The 18,323-nt window shown below is 48.2% G+C and overlaps 1 protein-coding gene across 2 annotated transcripts in view; it reads left to right on the top strand.

Annotated features, from left to right (window-relative positions):
• Positions 1–18,323, top strand: part of ZFYVE16 (zinc finger FYVE-type containing 16) — a 589,878-nt gene that overhangs the window by 393,654 nt on the left and 177,901 nt on the right. For both annotated transcript variants that reach the window (XM_078675307.1, XM_078675306.1), the window contains 2 exons: positions 6,794–6,898; positions 15,681–15,831. In XM_078675307.1, the coding sequence (XP_078531433.1) occupies positions 6,794–6,898; positions 15,681–15,831 (256 nt within the window). The remainder of the gene's footprint in view (positions 1–6,793; positions 6,899–15,680; positions 15,832–18,323) is intronic.

An 18,323-nucleotide genomic window follows, 5' to 3' on the forward strand; every position in this document is an offset into this window, starting at 1 on the left:
GTCGGATGCCTCCGTATTGCAAGTGTGCCTGTCATACGTCCTCTCCCCTTATTGTAAAATTAAGCCTTCTTTACTCCTGTGTTTTAGCCCTTTAGTTTCTGTATTTCTTCTCCCCTATTGCGATTGTACGGCCTCTGCTTTGTATTGATTGATTATGTACTATTTGCCTGATGACTCCTGACTGTTTTGTACACTGCGGCCGGCCGGCTTGGTTGTGGGCCTCGATTTGTCTTCTTTTGATATCAATAAAGGTTTTAAAAATAAATAAATAAATAAATAAATAAAATCGAATCAGTCGCAGAGCTTTTAACTCATGTAAGCTGTGAAGAATGGGTTGCCCATTTTTCTGGTATTTTTAGCCCAGTGGTATTCCCTTAGTAAATTCAAACATCCAACACCATTGGCCAATTATCCAGCTTGATATAACTCTGGACTAAGTCCTGATAGGAATAGGAAATAGTAAAGGAGACAAAGCGCCGGGTGTTGACGGTGTCCCCATTGATGTATACAAATCAATACCAGAATTGTGGGGACCCATACTTACTAGAGTTTTTAATGCAGCTGTAACTGAGGGTTGCCCTTCCTCATGGGGGGAATCCGTTATTATTCCTATTTATAAAAAAGGCAACAAATCAGAAGCGAAGAATTACCGTCCAATCTCCCTACTTGATTCTTCAGTAAAAATTATGAGTACGGTTTTATTGTTAAGATTGGAGGAGTGGGTCTCGGATAATGAAATTAAGACACAGGCACAATAGGGTTCAGAAAAGGGTTAGGCACGTTGGAACAGTGTATTAATTTGGAGCTTTCATCGGCAAATATACTAAAGCCAAACAGGGTCGTTTTTTTTTATGTTTTGTGGATTTAAGTAGCGCTTTTGATTTAGTAGATCATGGAGTTTTATGGCCTGTTTTACTCAATCTATGGGCCCCGAAACCTATTATTTTTTTTTTTGCCAGGTTGTTTGAAAACCTATCAACCAAAGTTAGATATGGCCAAAAGGGTGAATGCACCCCCAATTTTAACGTTAAACGCGGCATTCGCCAAGGCTGTGTACTAGCTCCTCTACTTTTTACTTTGTTTATTATCGAAGTTCATGCTATACTTAAGAGGATACAGGCGGATTTGCCGATAGTGGAGGGCAAGTAAGTACCAGTCCTGCTTTATGCGGACGATGCCGTGCTTTTATCAAGAACACCGGTTGGCCTCCAGAGGTTCATAGATGGGTTTGGAGCCTTACCAACCAGAGGAAGTTGATAATAAACAAAACTAAAACCTTCACAATGGTATTCGGCCCAAAATTTAAAAGCCTGAAACCGTTTTTATCGAGGGTAATAAAATAGAAAATGTGGATAATTTCTGTTATTTGGGTATCTCTTTCTCATCGGATGGGAAATGGAATAATGAAATATCCTAGGTTCGGGCTAAACTGAGGAAGTGTATATACGGTGTTTTTAAATTTGCCAATAATTTGGGTGATCGCCGTATTAAAGACATGATTGAGATCTTTAAAGCAAGATGTACATCGGTCGCACTTTACGGGGCTGGGATTTGGGGAATAGACTTTGCCATGATCTACAAGTGCAAGAGAACTCCTTTTTAAAAAAGCTTTTATGCCTCCCTGTTTCAGCCCCCTCTGAAATCATCCATTGCGAGGTTGGTCTTAATTTTTTGAGTGGTTTAATAGCATTGAGACCGCTTCAGCTTTGGCGTTCGATATGGTCTAAAGACGAGACAACTTTTACTAAGTCTATCATAAACGATTGTCTACCCCTGGAAAATTATCTTAAGATACCTTGGCTGAATTATTTAATTAAAACTTATGGGGATATTTTTGATCAATCTGTTTTGGGAAAGCATAATGAGACATCAGTAACATCTAAACAGGAGTTAAAGAACATCTTCTTGTCACATAAGAATGCATGCAGGAGGGACTCCATTAAGAAACAAACCACGTACCAGTTTTACCACCTATATATGGATACAGTGGGTTTCCAATCCTATCTCTCATTAGTCACAAGATCTTCCCATCGTTATGTATTAACCAGATTAAGGTTAGGCCTTGTGCACCATCTGGTTGCGCTTCCTCTGATGAACCAGCACCCGTTATTCCTTGTCCTTGTGACGGGTCCACAAATCAAAGCACTCTGCACTTTTTGTTTTTATGTGATCTTTTCCTGCCTTTAAGGATTGTTTATCTCAAGCCCTTGTTTAAAAAATATGAAACCAACACCATCAATGCTGCTATGACCCTACTTTTTGCACTCAACGATCCTGATGTCTGTTTTTACACTGCCACATTTATTTTAAGTGCAATTAAGATAAGAAAGAGTATGCTGTTCTAACGTGAACTTTTATCTTCCATTCTGCTAGGGGTAGTCCTATTGCTTCTGCACTTTAGTATTTGCCCTTTTAAGTTATTGTGAAATGATTCATCGCTACAAATATCATGTTATGCTGCTACGAGTCTATTGTTAACATCTGGAGTTATGTTTTAACTTATGCACTCTATACTGCATTTTATTAAAGTGCATTTAAGATAGAATGAGTGTGCTGTTCTAATGTGAAATTTTATACATGGGGATAGTCCTACCGATTTTGCACTTGTCACTTTTTATGCCATTGCGAATCAATTTTTTCGCTATTGCTATCATTATCAGGTTATGCTGCTACGAGTCCATTGTTTACACCTGGAATTATGCTTTAACTTATGCACTATATACCGCAATTTGAAAAGCCCCGATGGTCCTCCCTAATTTAAATATGCAATGCTACTCTATGCTCACTGCTTATTTTAAGAGAAGATAAGCATTGTCTGTTGGATAATGTAAAATGATAACCGTATGTGTTTTAATAATGTATGTTGATCTATATCATGGTATTTTAGTTCGTTACGTGCTATATATTGTGCTTTTATGGTTGTATGTCCCAACCAAATAAAGCTTATTTTGATTTGATTTGATACAGTTTCCTCTGGTGCCTTTGCCCGAGATAGCTCTCCTGGGATATGTGGTCCATATTCCCATAAAAGTGCGCAGATTTGTCGCTATCTCCCTACTTCTAGCCAAAAGAGAGGTCGCAATTTATTGGGGTAGCAAAAGGGCCCCGACGACAACTGGTTGGCTCCAAAGCCTTGCATCCTGCTCCATGAAGAGCGATCTGTATGCTGGCACTATCCCGCCTTCTTCCAGACCGAAAGATATATGGGGCCCCTTCCGTGCTTACCTTACGCTACAGTAGCGAGATTCCCCCTCGCAAGTGGAACAGGGTATTGTACCAACAGGGGTGGGTTAGCGGACTGAGCTGCATCCATACACGCACCTGGACACACTCCACGTATGCATAACAAGTGGGCCCGTAGATAGTTCTGGTATACGTGAGTAGTAGGGGTTTTGGGAGGGAGCTATTAGGCCGATGCAATGTTGAACCCCTTGCTGAAGTTCAAGATATGTCAAATATGATGTTGTCACCACTTGATTGTCCTACCGTGCCTTAATTGACCTATCGTACTGATTGTGTTCAAAATGTTCCCCAAGTATACTGCAATTGAACTCTGTGCTCTGCTTTACTTTTCACAAAATGATAAATAAAGTTAAAAAAAAGGTTATAAATAGATTTATTAATTTTCAGGAAACATGGTTGACCCTTTACCATAATAAAATTTAAATAGCCACAGATTCTTTACCTTACAATATTCCCCAGGCGTCAGACTGGATCCATGTTTTCGCAGTACCTCTGCTTGCAAAACGGTGGTGTCATCTCTGCTGTAAGTGATGTGCGCATTGCCAATATAGGCTCCACCCTAGCACATTTACATCAGTTCTTTTTTTACGCGCCATTAGCGCAGATCCAGAGTGAGCTACTACCTCTGTCCACTTTTAGGATAATATTTTTTGACATTTTGTCGACTTATTTTAGCTTTGTCTTCCAGTGTGCAAGGGATGCCACCTAAAAAACCTTTTGGAATTAAACCATGTGGTTCCTGTCGCAGGCAGATGTCTATGACAGACCCCCATGTGGTTTGTCTCTAGACCTTGAGCTGAGCCACGACTCCAACACCTTTGAGGACTGCTGCGCCATGAAAACCAAAGCCCTGCATTATCGATCCCTGAAGTTCCTGGTTCCCTGATGCCGGTGGACTCCACGATGCTCTGGGTCCTGGTCGCATGAAAGGTCCTGGCCTGTTCCCAGAGTTGTTCCAGGCACTCGTCATAGTTTTTTAAGTAGTCAGGTATGTCCCACTAGCAATCTAAGCTATCTTGTACTTCGCCGGTCCAAGACCTCGGACAAGACATGGGAGCGATGTTAACACTTTAGGCCCCCCTCCCATGCATCAGCTGCGGAACCTCTCTCTGGGTCTGCTCTGCACCTCCCTAAATTTCTCAGAGTTGGAGTGACCCCCTACCCAGCTTTGTGAGTTTTATGAAAACTTGTACCTCATTTTTGGGTCAGTTCGAGGAGTCCCCACTGGAATTACGCAGGTGGGTCCGCCCGCTGCACCAGTCAAGCCCCTCGGATTGGGTGCTGGATCGGGAACAGCTCCTGTCGAAAGACTGCAACTTTCCCTACATCCATTTCCAGTGACATTGTTCCCGCACCACCGACACCCACGGCAGCAGAGAACAAAATCATCATACCCGACCTGGAGACGGATCTGCGTCGCCCGACTTCAACTCCGACGCCAGCCTGAACTCTACTTTCCGAGTCGAATACAGGCCTTCTTTTTTTGACAGTGAGTAGTATGATTGGGGAGGATACTGAGGGTTACCAGAACCCCTTAGAAGAGCACAGGGACAACTGGTTTGAGGAACCGGTAGACGCCAGTGTTCTGGATACCTCCCCTGATACCGACTTTGTCATTCCTCCTAATGTGACCATTGAGGAAGAGACTTCCTTTTCTATGGTGGTGAGGAGGGCGGCTGAGTTCTTGGACCTTATGTTGCCCTCAGTGGCAGTCAAGACAAATGTCTTGACCGAGGTGCTTCAGCCGGGAGTTGCCCCCACAGACCTTCTCCTCCCTTTAAATGAAGCCCTCACAGATGTCCTGCTTTGAGCATGGGCCAAGCCCTGCAGTGTCTCTCTTGTGGTGCACAGAACAATTGCCTGTCTCTATCGCCCCGCTCATGGGGACCCAGCTTTCCTCACCCAAAACCCCACCCTGGAGAGACTGGTTGTCCTCCAAAGTTAACCATGGCGTGTTCCCTACCCCCACCTCCTAATAAGAAATCCAAAAGGCTGCATACCTTTGGCATGAGGATGTTCTCTTCTGCCAGCCTTGCACTGCGATCAGTGAACAACACGTGCCTTTTGGGCGGAAACACCCACACAGTTTGGAATTTGGTTGAGGAAGTGCTGCCCAAGTTCTCGAAGGAGGCCGTTGGTAGGGACAAATCAAAGTTCACCATTCGCTGCTGACTGGATGCCACCGACCAACTTGCTAGGGAGAGCTATTGCTGCGTGAGTGGCACTCAGATGGCAAACCTGGCTTTTTGGGGGATATCCAGGAAACCCTTATGGACATGCCCTTGGAGGCACCCGCCTCTTCGGCGATGAGGCAGATTCTACGCTAGAGCACTTTAAGGACAGCCAAGCCACTTCACGGTTTGTGGGTCTCTCATTACCTCACGCCAATCCCATTTGGCCTTTCGACCCTTCCCTGACTGCGGTGCGGGCTATCAGCCGTGTCCATTCCCGACCAGCCTCCAAGGCCCACAGGCTCTCCAGTCCTTTCGTGACCACAGATACGGCTCACACAACCCTCATGGGACTCACAACCCGACGTCTACCAGTCTGCCACCACCTAGCAGCCCAGCCTCAAAGTCACTTTAGTTTGCCCTTTTACCATCATGGACAACCAGTTGGTGGTAGGATCCAACATCACCTGACCTGCTGTCAGTCTATAACATCGGACAAGTAGGCACTTAAAATGGTTAATCCAACCCTTTCTCATAAACCCCACTGCCCAAGCCACCGTTCCCAAACCGGCTGAATGTAGACCACCTCTCTCCCTGCTCCGTTAGGAAGTGCAGGCTCTTTTGGCAGAAGGGGCCATTGAGAGGGTGCCAGCATGAGAAGTAGGTCTTGGTTGCTATTCTGCTACTTTCTGGTGCCCAGGAAGAACTACGCCCTCTCAACTTCTTCCTGAAGAAGGAGAAATTAAATATGCTCACGGTGGCTCAGGTTCTGTTTGCCCTGGAAATCTGGATGTTAATGCTGGACTTGCAGGAAGCCTACTTCTACACATTTGTCCTGCCTGCCTACAGGCGTTTCCTGCGGTTCGTGGTGGTACACAAGCATTTTCAGTTTGCTCTGCTCGCTTTTGGCCTCACCAGTGCCCCTGGGTATTCACCAATATGATGATGGTGGTTGGAGTACATCTGCAGGGGTCAGGAGTTCCAGTCTTCCCCTAGCTCAAGCACTGCCTGTTGAAGGTGGGCTCACCCCAGGCAGTCGTCTCCCACCTCCAGACTATAGTATATGTCCTGCAGTCTCTGGGGTTTACCATCAACATGCCGAAGTCACACCTAACTCTTTCTCAGACGCTCACTGTAAGGGTTCATAAGAGAACTATGAAATGATCCATGTATGTGGTTGTCACCACGGCATATTCCATAATAGCTTTATTTCCAGTGAACGTAACCTTGTGACTTAAGAAATGGAAGTTTAACTAATAGTTTTGACCATTAGGTATTACATGTCTTGATGGAGGAATCTTCTACTACTATGGTATGGTTTGTCTATCCTACAGTTGAATAATTGAATATTGTTTATTGTTGATTCTTCCTCCTTACAGGACCTTAGAAATTACCAGTACACCTTAACAACTGTAGATGGTTTGTTTATCCACATGGAAATGGGAACAAGCTGTATTAAACTGCCTTTAAAGAGATACAATGAGGTGAGCACCACTCATGAAACATGGTAATTGCTTGCATTCTTTTGGCTGCTGAATACTGTGTTGTAGTTGTAATTTCTATTAGCACATATTTGTTTTGTTTGCTAGAGAAGGAACTCTCTCACAGCCATTTATTTTAAAAGGTGAGTGGCTTAAAATGTTTTCTTGCCCTTACAAAGATATGCACAAAGGATAAGCGTAGACCAATAGACACTATCCACCTCTGAAGTGAAATAGCAAACAATATAGAGATTAACGAGCAGTGGTAAATAGTAAAAACTTTAGCCCTGTTCTGTTTTTAAAGTGGTCTACAAGCATTGATGTGCTGAAACAATGTTAAAATGTTCTTTACCTCAGAATATTTTGGAAATGTGCCTGAGAAAAAAATAGTGAAAGAATGATGAATTGTACATCTAAATAACCAGTGTAGTCTAAAGTACAGATTGTTAATAATTGAATCAGTAAGTGAATTTGAATTAAGTGATGGGTTAGTAGGGGATAGTTGCAATTTGCACAGACGATTGTTCAACACAAGAGCAAGAGGAAACACATTCATAAAAGTAGTAGATGGCACCAGTCTCTTTCGAAATGAAGCAGCCAGCGTGATCCTGGACAACAAAGACGGTAAATTTAGAGAGATGAGGCGGGAAACGGGTTGAGTCGAATGCTGGGCAAAATAGCACAATGATAAGTGGCCAGTATTGCTAGCATTTTATGACTGTCTCCTGCTCCTGACTTTTAGGGTTATCACTGCCATGTAGTGAGATTAGGAAACAGCTTGACACTGTTTTTCCATTTTTTTGCATAGGATACCCTGCCTATACTGTACATTTGTTTTTTAACAAACACTTGTCCCTCTCCTCCTACATTCCGTTTTGCTGCAAACTAACCTTTGTTTGATCTAAATCCACAGATCCCAAGACCTAGTTGTCCCGTGTTCCTTATTGTGGTATCCTGGGATACAAAACTCTTCCACAGATTTATGGAACATTTTAGTTATTGATGCTGGCTTCTTCTGGATAATTAGGCCTGTTTCTTGATATGGCCTGACACCAGAATGCTAATTCTACTAAGCCTGAGAATAGATGGATGTTCCTTTAATGAATTTCCGCAAAGTTACAAAATATATGGTTAAGAAAGTGTGTCTGCTTTTTTAGGTCTCACCTATGAACTGCTTTAGTTGTTTGTTGTAAAAAATCAATTGTTTCCAATATAATTCAATAAAATATGTAAAGTTGACTGTGGATCAGTCGTTTGATTTGATATATTTACTGTCTATCTCAGTTAGATGCTCCTTATTTGTTGACTTTTTTCCGTCTTGTTTGCCCTGCCCCTGGCGCATCTGCTTTACCTTTTTTTGATTGGATCAGTTGTATACTTCCACTGCTCACCTCAAGGAACTATTCTTTTGTTTTCTTTTAGTGCTGCATGTGAGGACCTAGGTTCCCGTTCTCACTTTCTAATCCTCCTGCCCTGATTGTCCCCATCCAATCAGCACAAAATCTTTCTCCCTGCTCAGCCGTTGGTTGTTTGTCCTTCCCATCTCGCTTATAGCTTTTTTTTTAAATTACATTTTTTTCAATTTTTTTTTTTCACAACCAGTTTATTGATGAAGATGAGCATATGAAATATAGTGGCAGCCCACAATCAGGACTACACCACCAAACATTATGATACAATCACAGCACTTTAACCAAGTGTCCAAGCAAGAAGATGATGCAATTAAGGATATCAGAAAACAGGTACCCCACCTTCACCTTATACTGCTACCTACCTACCCAACTCCCCGATCCCACCCTGGAACCCACCCGAACCCCATGCATGTGTGTACTAACCGTAACGATGTAAGATTATGACGTGGGTAATGTGCGTGGACATGGGCCCTGCCAGCCAGTACGGGGCTAAAGGTCCTCTTCTGGCTCCACTGGAGGGTCCAGTGTCAGATCTCTATAGTCTGCCCACCTCCTCCAAATCTTAAAGTGTTTGCGGGGGCATCCTCGCGCCTCAAATATAGGTCTCTCCAGGCCCATACAGAAGTCCATACCAGCCTTCCATGCAGTCAGGGGGGGGGGGCTCACATTCTTCCACGCTCGGGCCAGGTCCCTTTTAGCCACCACCAGCCCCAGTAGGAGCAGGTGCCGCTTATAAATATTGCCACCAACCCCTTCCAGGACGTGCAACAGACCCAGACGGTGAGTACGGGGGAGGGTCCAGCCCAACACCTCAGACAGACAGCCCCAAACACCCCTCCAGAAGCCAACCAGCCTAGAGCACGACCACATTGTATGAAGTAGCGTACCCACCTCAGCCCCACACCGCAGACATTCCGGGGACCCAATCAGGCCCGCCTTCCACAGACGCTCTCGGGTATAGTATGCCCTATGGAGAATCTTGAATTGGATGAGTCGGAATCGCATTGCGATAGCCGCCCCCCTCGGGGATTCCAAGGCCTCTCGCCAGTCGTCCTCGTCCAAGGGGCCGAGGTCAACTTCCCAAGTCGCCTTCAGTGAGAGAAGAGTAGGGGAGCAGTGGGTGACCATGGTTTGATAAATGCGCGATACTTTTTTGTCCCCAAGATCTCCCATGAAGACCTTCGCCTCGATCGGGCTAAAGTCAGGGAGTGAGTCAAGGTTGGCAATGCTGGGCGTCAGTGCATGTCGGAACTGTAGGTACCGGAAAAATTGAGATTGGGGCATATCAAATTCGGCACTGAGGGCCTGAAAGGATTTGAGCGACGTACCAGACATCACTTGACCTAACTGCGAGATACCTATCGCATCCCAGCCATCGAAGCCTGGCAATTTAGAGAGTTCAGGTAGCATGCCGTTCCGCCATAAAGGTGTTTCAGCGGTTAGTCGGCCCCACCAGCCCACGCGACGCAAGGCCTGTCGCCATATAGCAAACACGAGTCTGGTAACCCCTGGCAGCGAGGTACGCAGTCGGGGTGAGTATAGGATGGTATGGAGCGAGTTATCGCCCATCAAAGCACGCTCTAGGGCATAGGCCGGGTCCCCACCGTCACAGTACCACCATTCGTTCAGAATAAGGAGGTGAGCGGCCTGGTAGTACGACTGCAGATCCGAGGTGGCCAGGCCTCCACAGTAGGTGGACAGAAAGCATGTGCGCAATGCCACCCGGGCAGGGCCTCCCGCCCAGAGAAAGCGGCCCAGCACTGAGTTAACCTGTTTAAACCACCGAGGTGGAATAGGATACGGATGGTTTTGCAGCTGGTAGAGTAGGCGCGGGAGCGCAACCATCTTGAAAATGGCAGATCGGCCAAAGATTGTCAGGGGCATTCGAGACCAAGTTTTGACGTCCGACTGAACTCGTTCCCAGACGGGCTGCAGGTTACGGTCCCAGGCAGTGTCAGCCGAGTCCGAGAGAAACACTCCGAGGTATTTCAGCCCAGTCGTGGCCATTCGCAATCCCGAGGCCCAAGGGTCTGTCACCGGGTCTCCTGATAGCACCCACAGGGTGGACTTGTGGAGGTTGAGATACAAGCCCGAGGCCTCTCCAAACTGGTGCATGATCTCCAAGACACGTGGGCCCGAGCGTTGCAAATCAGTGAGGAAAAAGAGGACATCATCCGCGTATAGCGCGATCTTGTCCGACAGGGTAGTATTCCATACAAAGCCCCGTATCTGCGCATCCTGGCGCACCCTCGCCGCCAAGGGCTCCATGGCCAGTGCAAAAAGATAGGGGGAGAGCGGGCAGCCCTGCCTGGTCCCTCGGCCTATGCGGAATGTCTCTGACACCGCCCCGGCGACCCGCACCGAGGCTGTAACATCAGTGTAGAGGAGCTTTATATAGGAGAGGAAGACCGGGCCTAAGTTGAGCCAAGATAGCAAGGTAAATAGGTATGACCAGCCAACCGAGTCGAAGGCCTTGTTGATATCGGCCAGCAACAACGCCGCCTGGTCCCCCAGGGCTCCAACAGCGTCGATCGCCGCCTGCGCACGCCTGATATTGTGTCGCGTCGCCCTTCGGGGCATAAAGCCTGCCTGGTCAGAATGGACTAAGGCAGTAATGTGTGGAGCCAAACGGTTCGCTAGGGCCTTGGCCAGTATCTTAGCCTCAGTATTAATTAAGGAGATGGGCCTGTAGGAATCATGGCTATCTGGGGGCCTGCCAGGCTTCTGAAAGACCACTATTTCTGCATGGCGCCAGTCCGGTGGCAGTAGACCCCGGGTACGGGCCGCTTCCAGCGCTCGGCGGTAGTGCGATCCCAGCTGCACATGGAATTTTTTAAAAAACTCACATGGGTAGCCGTTTGGTCCAGGGGCCTTACCGGCGTTGAGTTGCCCCAACGCGTCTCCCAGTTCTTCCGCCGTGAGGGGTGCATCCAGGGCCTCCCTGGTCTCGTCCGACACCGGCACCGGTGGGAACTCCTCGAAGAAACGGGCTAAGTCGCCCTCAGGCAATTGGTCACGTGGGGCATACTGGTCTGTAAAGTACGTGGCGAAGCTTGCCGCCAATTCGTTTGGGTCGGTTAGAACGTCTCCGTTGTCGTTCGTGAGACCCGGTAGTACGAGGGGCTGGAAATTGTGTTGGCACAATCTATGGAGCATGGAACACGATTTGTCCCCCCATTGATACACCCTACTTCTGGTGGCGAGCCACGCCTGTTTGGCTTCGTCTAGCAATAGGGACGCATATGATTGCTGTGCCTGCAGGAGCAGCCGCAGATCCACCCCATCACTACCGGTACTGTGTTCTTGTTCGAGGGTCGCTACTCGGGCAGCTGCCTCCGCAGTTTGTTCTCGTCGCTGTCGACGGGCCGCCGAGCACCATGCAATATCGACTCCCCGTATAGTAGGTTTCATAGCCTCCCACACCACACCTACATCGGCACCCTCCACTAGGTTCTCCCGCCAATAATGGTCAATAGTCTCTCGTAAGTGCTTAGCGTACGCCGGTTTAAGGAGATGCCACGAGGACATCCTCCATCTAAACGGCTGCCGTTCCCGATGGAGATCTATTTTAACCGAAACCGGGGAGTGGTCGGACAGGCCCCTTGGCAAGATGTCAGCGCCCTTCACCCTACACAAATATTCTCCAGGTAGAAACATATAGTCCAACCGCGAGAACGAGCCATGCACTGCCGAGACATACGTATAGTCTCGGGTTACAGGGTGCATATGTCGCCAAGCATCCACCCAGCCTAGCCCCTCACTCATGGCATGCAATCTGGTGGGCGGAAGGGAGGGGGGGGTGGTGCCAGTCACCTCCAGACGTCTCCGGCGATCCACACTCACGTCCATCACGTCATTCCAATCACCCCCAACCACTGCCAGTGATCCAGAGACATCCTCCCACACCGCAAACAGCCGCTCTGCCAGGGCCCACTGCAGGGGAGGGGGGGCGTATACACTTCCAAACACCACCGGCTCCGTGCCCACCATGCCCTTAACAAACAGGTAGCGACCCTGAGGATCCACCCACTGCTTCTCGTGCACATACGCCACCCTGCGGTGTATCAGTATAGCCACTCCCCTGGATCCTCTGGAGAACCCCGCGTGGAAGACCTGCTGATATCCAAATCTCTGTAGGCCCAGTGCCTTAGTGCCCATCATGTGAGTTTCTTGAAGTAGTAATACATCTGCTGCTTCCCTTTTCCCCCATCGCAACACCGCCCCCCGTTTAATCTTGTCTAACAATCCTCTGACATTCCACGTAACCACCCGCATAAAGTCTACAGGGAGTCGGTCGATCGATTCAGCCATAGTCAATCGGAGTCCACCATAAAAGCCCCCCAGGCCCGCACCACCCGCCACACACCACACAAAGCATCATTTTGGTACACACATGCATTACGCTAACTACCCCAAGAAAAACTATCAACCCCTTCGTCCCATGACCTGCAACAGTTCCCTCCCCCAACTCAGCAGTCGCAACCCCGACCGCCCGTATCCCGCCTCCCCCCACCCTATACCTCAATGAACCATGAAGTACCTGTCGCGGCATGGGTAGTCTCGAGCCCAAAACCGAGGGCCCGGGCCCACCCATACCAATGGATCCCAACATCCCAAGCAGAAAAACCATAAACACACCCCCCTCCCCTTGACATCCCACTCACAACTAGGGGAGTGGTAGCCCTTATATCGCAGTCCCCAAGTCCCAAACCCCACCAAGAACTCTCCCCCCAATCAGGAGAGCAAAACAGTACTATCTCAGAGCTGCACAGTGATCAGTAGTGCACAGGTCACAAGCGACTCAGCGCACCCAGCCCGGAGTCTCAGCATTTCTAGCAATAAATTGGAGCCGAGGCTCCGGAGACTTCAGTGATCTGTTCCCGACTGCTCCGAGTCTTCTGGTCTGCCAGCGTCCAGTGAGCCATCCACCGAGGCCGCACGCCTGCGTGATTTAGAGCGTTTGGACCGCCCATTCTGTGTCGTTCGGTCCCTCTGCGCCCGCGGTGAACCCTCAGGGGTGCCTGGATGAAGTCCTGGCTGAGGATTCGGTCTGACCCGCACTGTTTCATCCGTCCACTTGAAAAGGTCCTCTGGGGTATCAAAAAACAATGTCCGTGACTGGAATATCACCCTCAGGCGCGCCGGGTACAGCAGGGAGTATTGTAGCTTAAGACCTCTCAGCTTAGCCTTAGCCGCCACAAAAGACTGGCGCCGTTGCTGCACAAGTCTAGTGTAATCAGGGAAAATCATGATCTTTTGACTTTCAAACAGGAGGGTTTCCTTGGATCTGGCTTCCCTCAGTATAGCGTCCCTGTCGTGGTAATTTAACAGCCTAGCGATCACTGCCCTAGGCCGCTCGCCCTCAGGCGGCCTTTGTGTCAGGGCGCGGTGTGCTCTTTCGATAACAAAACAGGCAGACAGCGACCCCGGGGGCATCCATGACTCCAGCCACTGTGTGAGAAACTGCTCCATATTGCCTTTGGCACAGCTCTCTGGAAAGCCGAGAAAACGGAGGTTGTTACGCCGTGCCCGCCCTTCAGCATCCTCCACCCGGAGCGCTGTGGTCCGCTGCGCGTCCTCCATCGCCGCCATTCTCTTCTTCAGGGCACCTACATCCTCTTCCACCACTGACACCCTGGACTCGGCTTCCGTGATTCGTGCCACTGCGTTCCTAAGATCCTGGCGCAACAGGGTTACGTCTGCGCCAACTGCCCCTATCTTGGCGTCCAGCATGTCTCGCGACTGGGTTATAGCCGCCATAAGGGCTGTATTGTCCGGCCCTCCTCCTGATGGACCACCCCCCGACGATCCAGGGCCCCCACCGGGGCCAGTAAATTTGTCGATGGTCACCTGCTTGGTGGATCCACCACCTCCCCTGGTCATGATCGCCCGGGTGGATGAGGGCCACTAGGGTCGCCGGTCCACAGTCAGGGAGACCCGAAAGGAAGCCTCTTCGGTAAGGTCTAGTGGCAGTTGAGAATTAGGGGGGGGGGCCAGGCTTCAGCCACTTCCCCCAGGAACAGCCCCCCCAGCCGCCGCTGACCAGGGCCCCCCCGTGGCCCACGTTGCCTTTCAGGAGGTGCGAGGACTCCCAGCGTCCTGCACTGCAATGCCAATAATGTCACTGAATAGTGGGCCCGGGGGGTGGGGGGGGGGGGCCGGGGAGGGCCACTACTTACAGTTGCTGCTCGCCGGGCCAGTCGCCCTACGTCTGTCCGCCTCCTACCAGGGTCTCCAGGGGATGCCAGTCACTCCTCTAGGCCGCCGGCCCCGGCCCGACACGAGGCCGCGAAAATCGAGGTCCCGGCTGCGCCAGGTCACCAGGCCGCCTCCGCTGCCACAGTCCACTCGTGGCGCCTGTGCCTCTCTCCGGCCCAGCCTGGCCCCAGGTGAAGGATCGCCTGTAGTGTCGCGGCCTCAGGGACAGCCAACACCGCGGCCGCTCCCGGGCCAGGCAGCGCACCCTGCCGCTTCGCCAAAATCGAGGCCCCGGCTGCTCCGCGACCACCAGGCCGCACCTCGCCCCTCTCTGCTCGGTTCTGTCCGGGGGCACGAGATCACCCCTGAGCCCACCGGATGACACCCGGCGCCTGTAGGAACGTCCGTCGCGGTCCGGTAGTGGGTTTGTGGGTTTGGGGACAGGATAATTCGTCGGATAATCGGCGGGCCGGCGGGAGCTCTAGCAAGCTGCGACCGCCATCTCTGCTCGCGTAGCCACGCCCCCCATTTTTTTTCAATTTTGGCACGGGCTTTGTCGCATACTGCTTCCAAGCTGCTTGCCCATTAATTCTTTTCTCCCTTCTTGCTCTTTGTTGCTTTATTTATTTACTTCAAAGATGGTTGCTGTTATATGAGCATGTGTATTGATGTCAAGTGCTCTTGGTCTTATTGGAATGTGGGTTGGGTTTTTTTGGTTGATAAAATACCATTACCCATTACCAGCTATGATGTTCCATGATACCACAGTAGCCATCTTGTAACCATGTTTTATCAAATAAAACTCATTCAAAGATGACTGTTTACAACTACATCATTGTGTGTGCGCTGGTGGTTATTTTGAGAAAGTTGGTGGGGGTTCTATGTCAAAATAAACCTCTGTTGCAAAGCCCTCAACTTGTTATTTGCAACTCATAAGTAATGACCATTTATCTTTTGAATTGCCAGTAACTCTGTGCTGTGTACTGAATAGACGATCAAGGTCAGCAACTGCTAGTGGATCTCTTGAAAAGTCTGATATAACAATCCTGTCCCATTTTGACAGAATCAGAAGGACTCCTCATTCCTGCCCACTCCCCCAAAAACAATGCTGCATAATGGTCTCATATAATGGTATGTGCAAAATTAACATTTCCAATTGTGATTTTTCATTGCAGATATTAAAAATAATAAGTGCCTCCAATGAACATGTTATTAGTATTGGTGCTAGCTTTAGCATGGAAGCAGATTCCCATCTTGTGTGTGTACAAAATGACGATGGAGTTTATCAAACACAAGCAAACAGTGCTACTGGCGAGCCAAGAAAAGGTAAATTGCACAGACATCTATTTTTTGTTTTATTCCAAGTTTTCTTGAAAGCTGGAACTTCGTTTTGCCAATAAGGGTGTTACTGTTTATGCTTTTATCAAATGCATGTCACTTTAATGTGTCATTTGTTAGCTTGTTTATTACATCTTACTGACTGCAGATGTGCTGTCATTGTCTTTGCCGTTCTAATGTGTTTATGTGGAATAGTGGCTGGCATTTTATTTATTTTTTTGTTTTTTAGCCCCCTCCGACCGCAACTTCTATCATGTATGCGTGGATTTCGGCATATTTTTTTTTGTTTATTCTGTGACCCTCGCACTATTTTTATTTCTTTACATGTGACCCTGCTTCCCGTAATCCAGCTCCCTTCAGGAACATTGCGGTGGTATTTCGCCACCTGCTTTTGCCGTGTTTATGTGATGCAGTTCTGACTGCAAAAAGGGTGTATCTTGGAGTCAGCATACCTTGCTTCAGTGTGGCAGCAACACTGCTAGCTTGCACCAGATGTATATGAAGACTGTAACACAAAGTCGTATCTATGCGCTTAAGGAGTGTTAAAGCAGCAACCTGCCTCCCCGGCATGCAGAATGTGGTTGTGAGAAATTAAGTTGTTTGAGTGTGGTTGGGGTGCTAACCCTTTTCACGCAACTCCCACAATCCCTGTTCGGTTGATCTACAAAAGTTACCAAATTAACCTGTGCTTATTCCTCTAGTAGCTTGGCACATAAGCAGTCCGGTTTAACTTAAGAGTCAATGTGTAAAGTATTTATGCAACACACACAGCAATAAAGTGAAAACACAAAACAAGAAAAAACAAACATATTTAGAAAATAGAGTACATTTTAATACATTATTTGGCACCAAAATAACAAAACTTCAAACAGTAGAACGAAAGTTATGGATTTTGAAAGTATATGGTACTGCTAGCACCCAAAAAATCAAAGCACCAACCACGGACATCTAGTTGGATGAGACCAGATCAAAGTACAAACATTTGGCCATCCATGATGGAGTGTTGGGTAGATACAATAAGTGGATTGGGCACGGTTGGTGCTTACCTTTGGACTTACAAGAATTTTCAGTAAAAATGTCTTAATAAGGTAAAGTTCAGCAGGGCAAGACTGCAGGCTGTGTCCGAGAAGACGGCGTAGTGATCGGTGAGCCGCTGGACAGAGGCGAGATCAAGATTTCCATGTTCAGACTTGGGGCCTGATGAAGATCTTGGCGGACAGGTTCCTCCATCACAAAAGTGATGGATATCCGCCAAAATATAAATCCTATAGGATATAATGGTATTTATATTTCAGTGAATGGGTTATCTGTCACCGTTGTGACGGAGTAACTTGTCAGCCAAAATCGAAATCAAGCCCCAAGTCTCTCTCTTTTTTTTTTTTTTTTTCGAAGTCTATAGTCGAGAGGGATCAGGCTGAAGGCTGCAGCTGACGAGGCCTCTGTGAGGCTGGATACCCCTTCTGCAAAGAACCGATGAACAGGATTTCCTGCTGCGGATAAGAATGTAGTGATAGCTGCCGCGAAGTCAGGCTAACCAGCGATGCACCTTTGGCAGATAGACTAGCAGGTGGTCCCAGTCTCCTATCGGTTCTCAGAACAGTTTTAGCAAAATATTTTCAAGTACCAAGTTTTGGATTTTGGCTATCTGGGAACCTTTACCACCTCTTCCATGGGTCCAGACCTGGGGAGGCACCACTTGGAGAGTGAGGACTCACTCAGGCTGGGTCAAGGTGCAGGTTCAAGATGGAGGAAGCCTTTTCTGTCTCTAAGGCTTTTCTCCGGAGGCCTTTCAACTGGCGCTTTAAGTCATTCTGGTAGTCTTGGTTTCAAGCAGTGGAATGGGGCACAAGCAGCAGGTCAGGCTTCAGGCAGCAGAGCATCCTTCCAGATGCAGCAAAGCAGTCTACTGAAGTCCAAAGCAGGCCACAGCAGCAGGCAGTCCTTATACTCCTTCCACAGGTCCAACAAATGAACTAAAGCGTGAGTCTGAGGGTCATGTTTTTATATCTGGTGCCTTGTTTTGAAGTAGGGGAATTTTCTAGAGATCTTCCTTTGAAGAGCTTGGAATGTCCTGCCTCCCCAGCCCTATATCCAGCCTCCTGACTGCAGACACATTGAAGTGGTGTGAAGTCCTTTGTGAGATGGCACAGCCTATTGAGTTGCAAGTGGGCAGTGCCGAACTCTGCCCACCAGCCCCATCCTTTAAGCGATAGCCCATCCAGGCACACCTAATCCCTCTATTGTGTGGCTGTCTTTAAGGAATAAACAAAGTCTAACTGCCAAGTGCACCCAGTCATGTGACTGAAGAACAGGCTGTAGGCAACAATTCAGGCAGGAAAATAACAGCTTTCTAAAAGTGGCATTTTCAGAATTGTGACTTAAAATCTGACTTCTCCATTAAAGAGGATATAAAATTACAATCTCGCAGGCATCAAACATGAAAGTCCTACTTTCTCCCTCCCAGTCAAAAGGTAGCACTT

Source organism: Lissotriton helveticus, chromosome 2_1 (genome assembly GCF_964261635.1).
Source record: "Lissotriton helveticus chromosome 2_1, aLisHel1.1, whole genome shotgun sequence".
NCBI classification, from domain to species: Eukaryota; Metazoa; Chordata; class Amphibia; order Caudata; family Salamandridae; genus Lissotriton; species Lissotriton helveticus.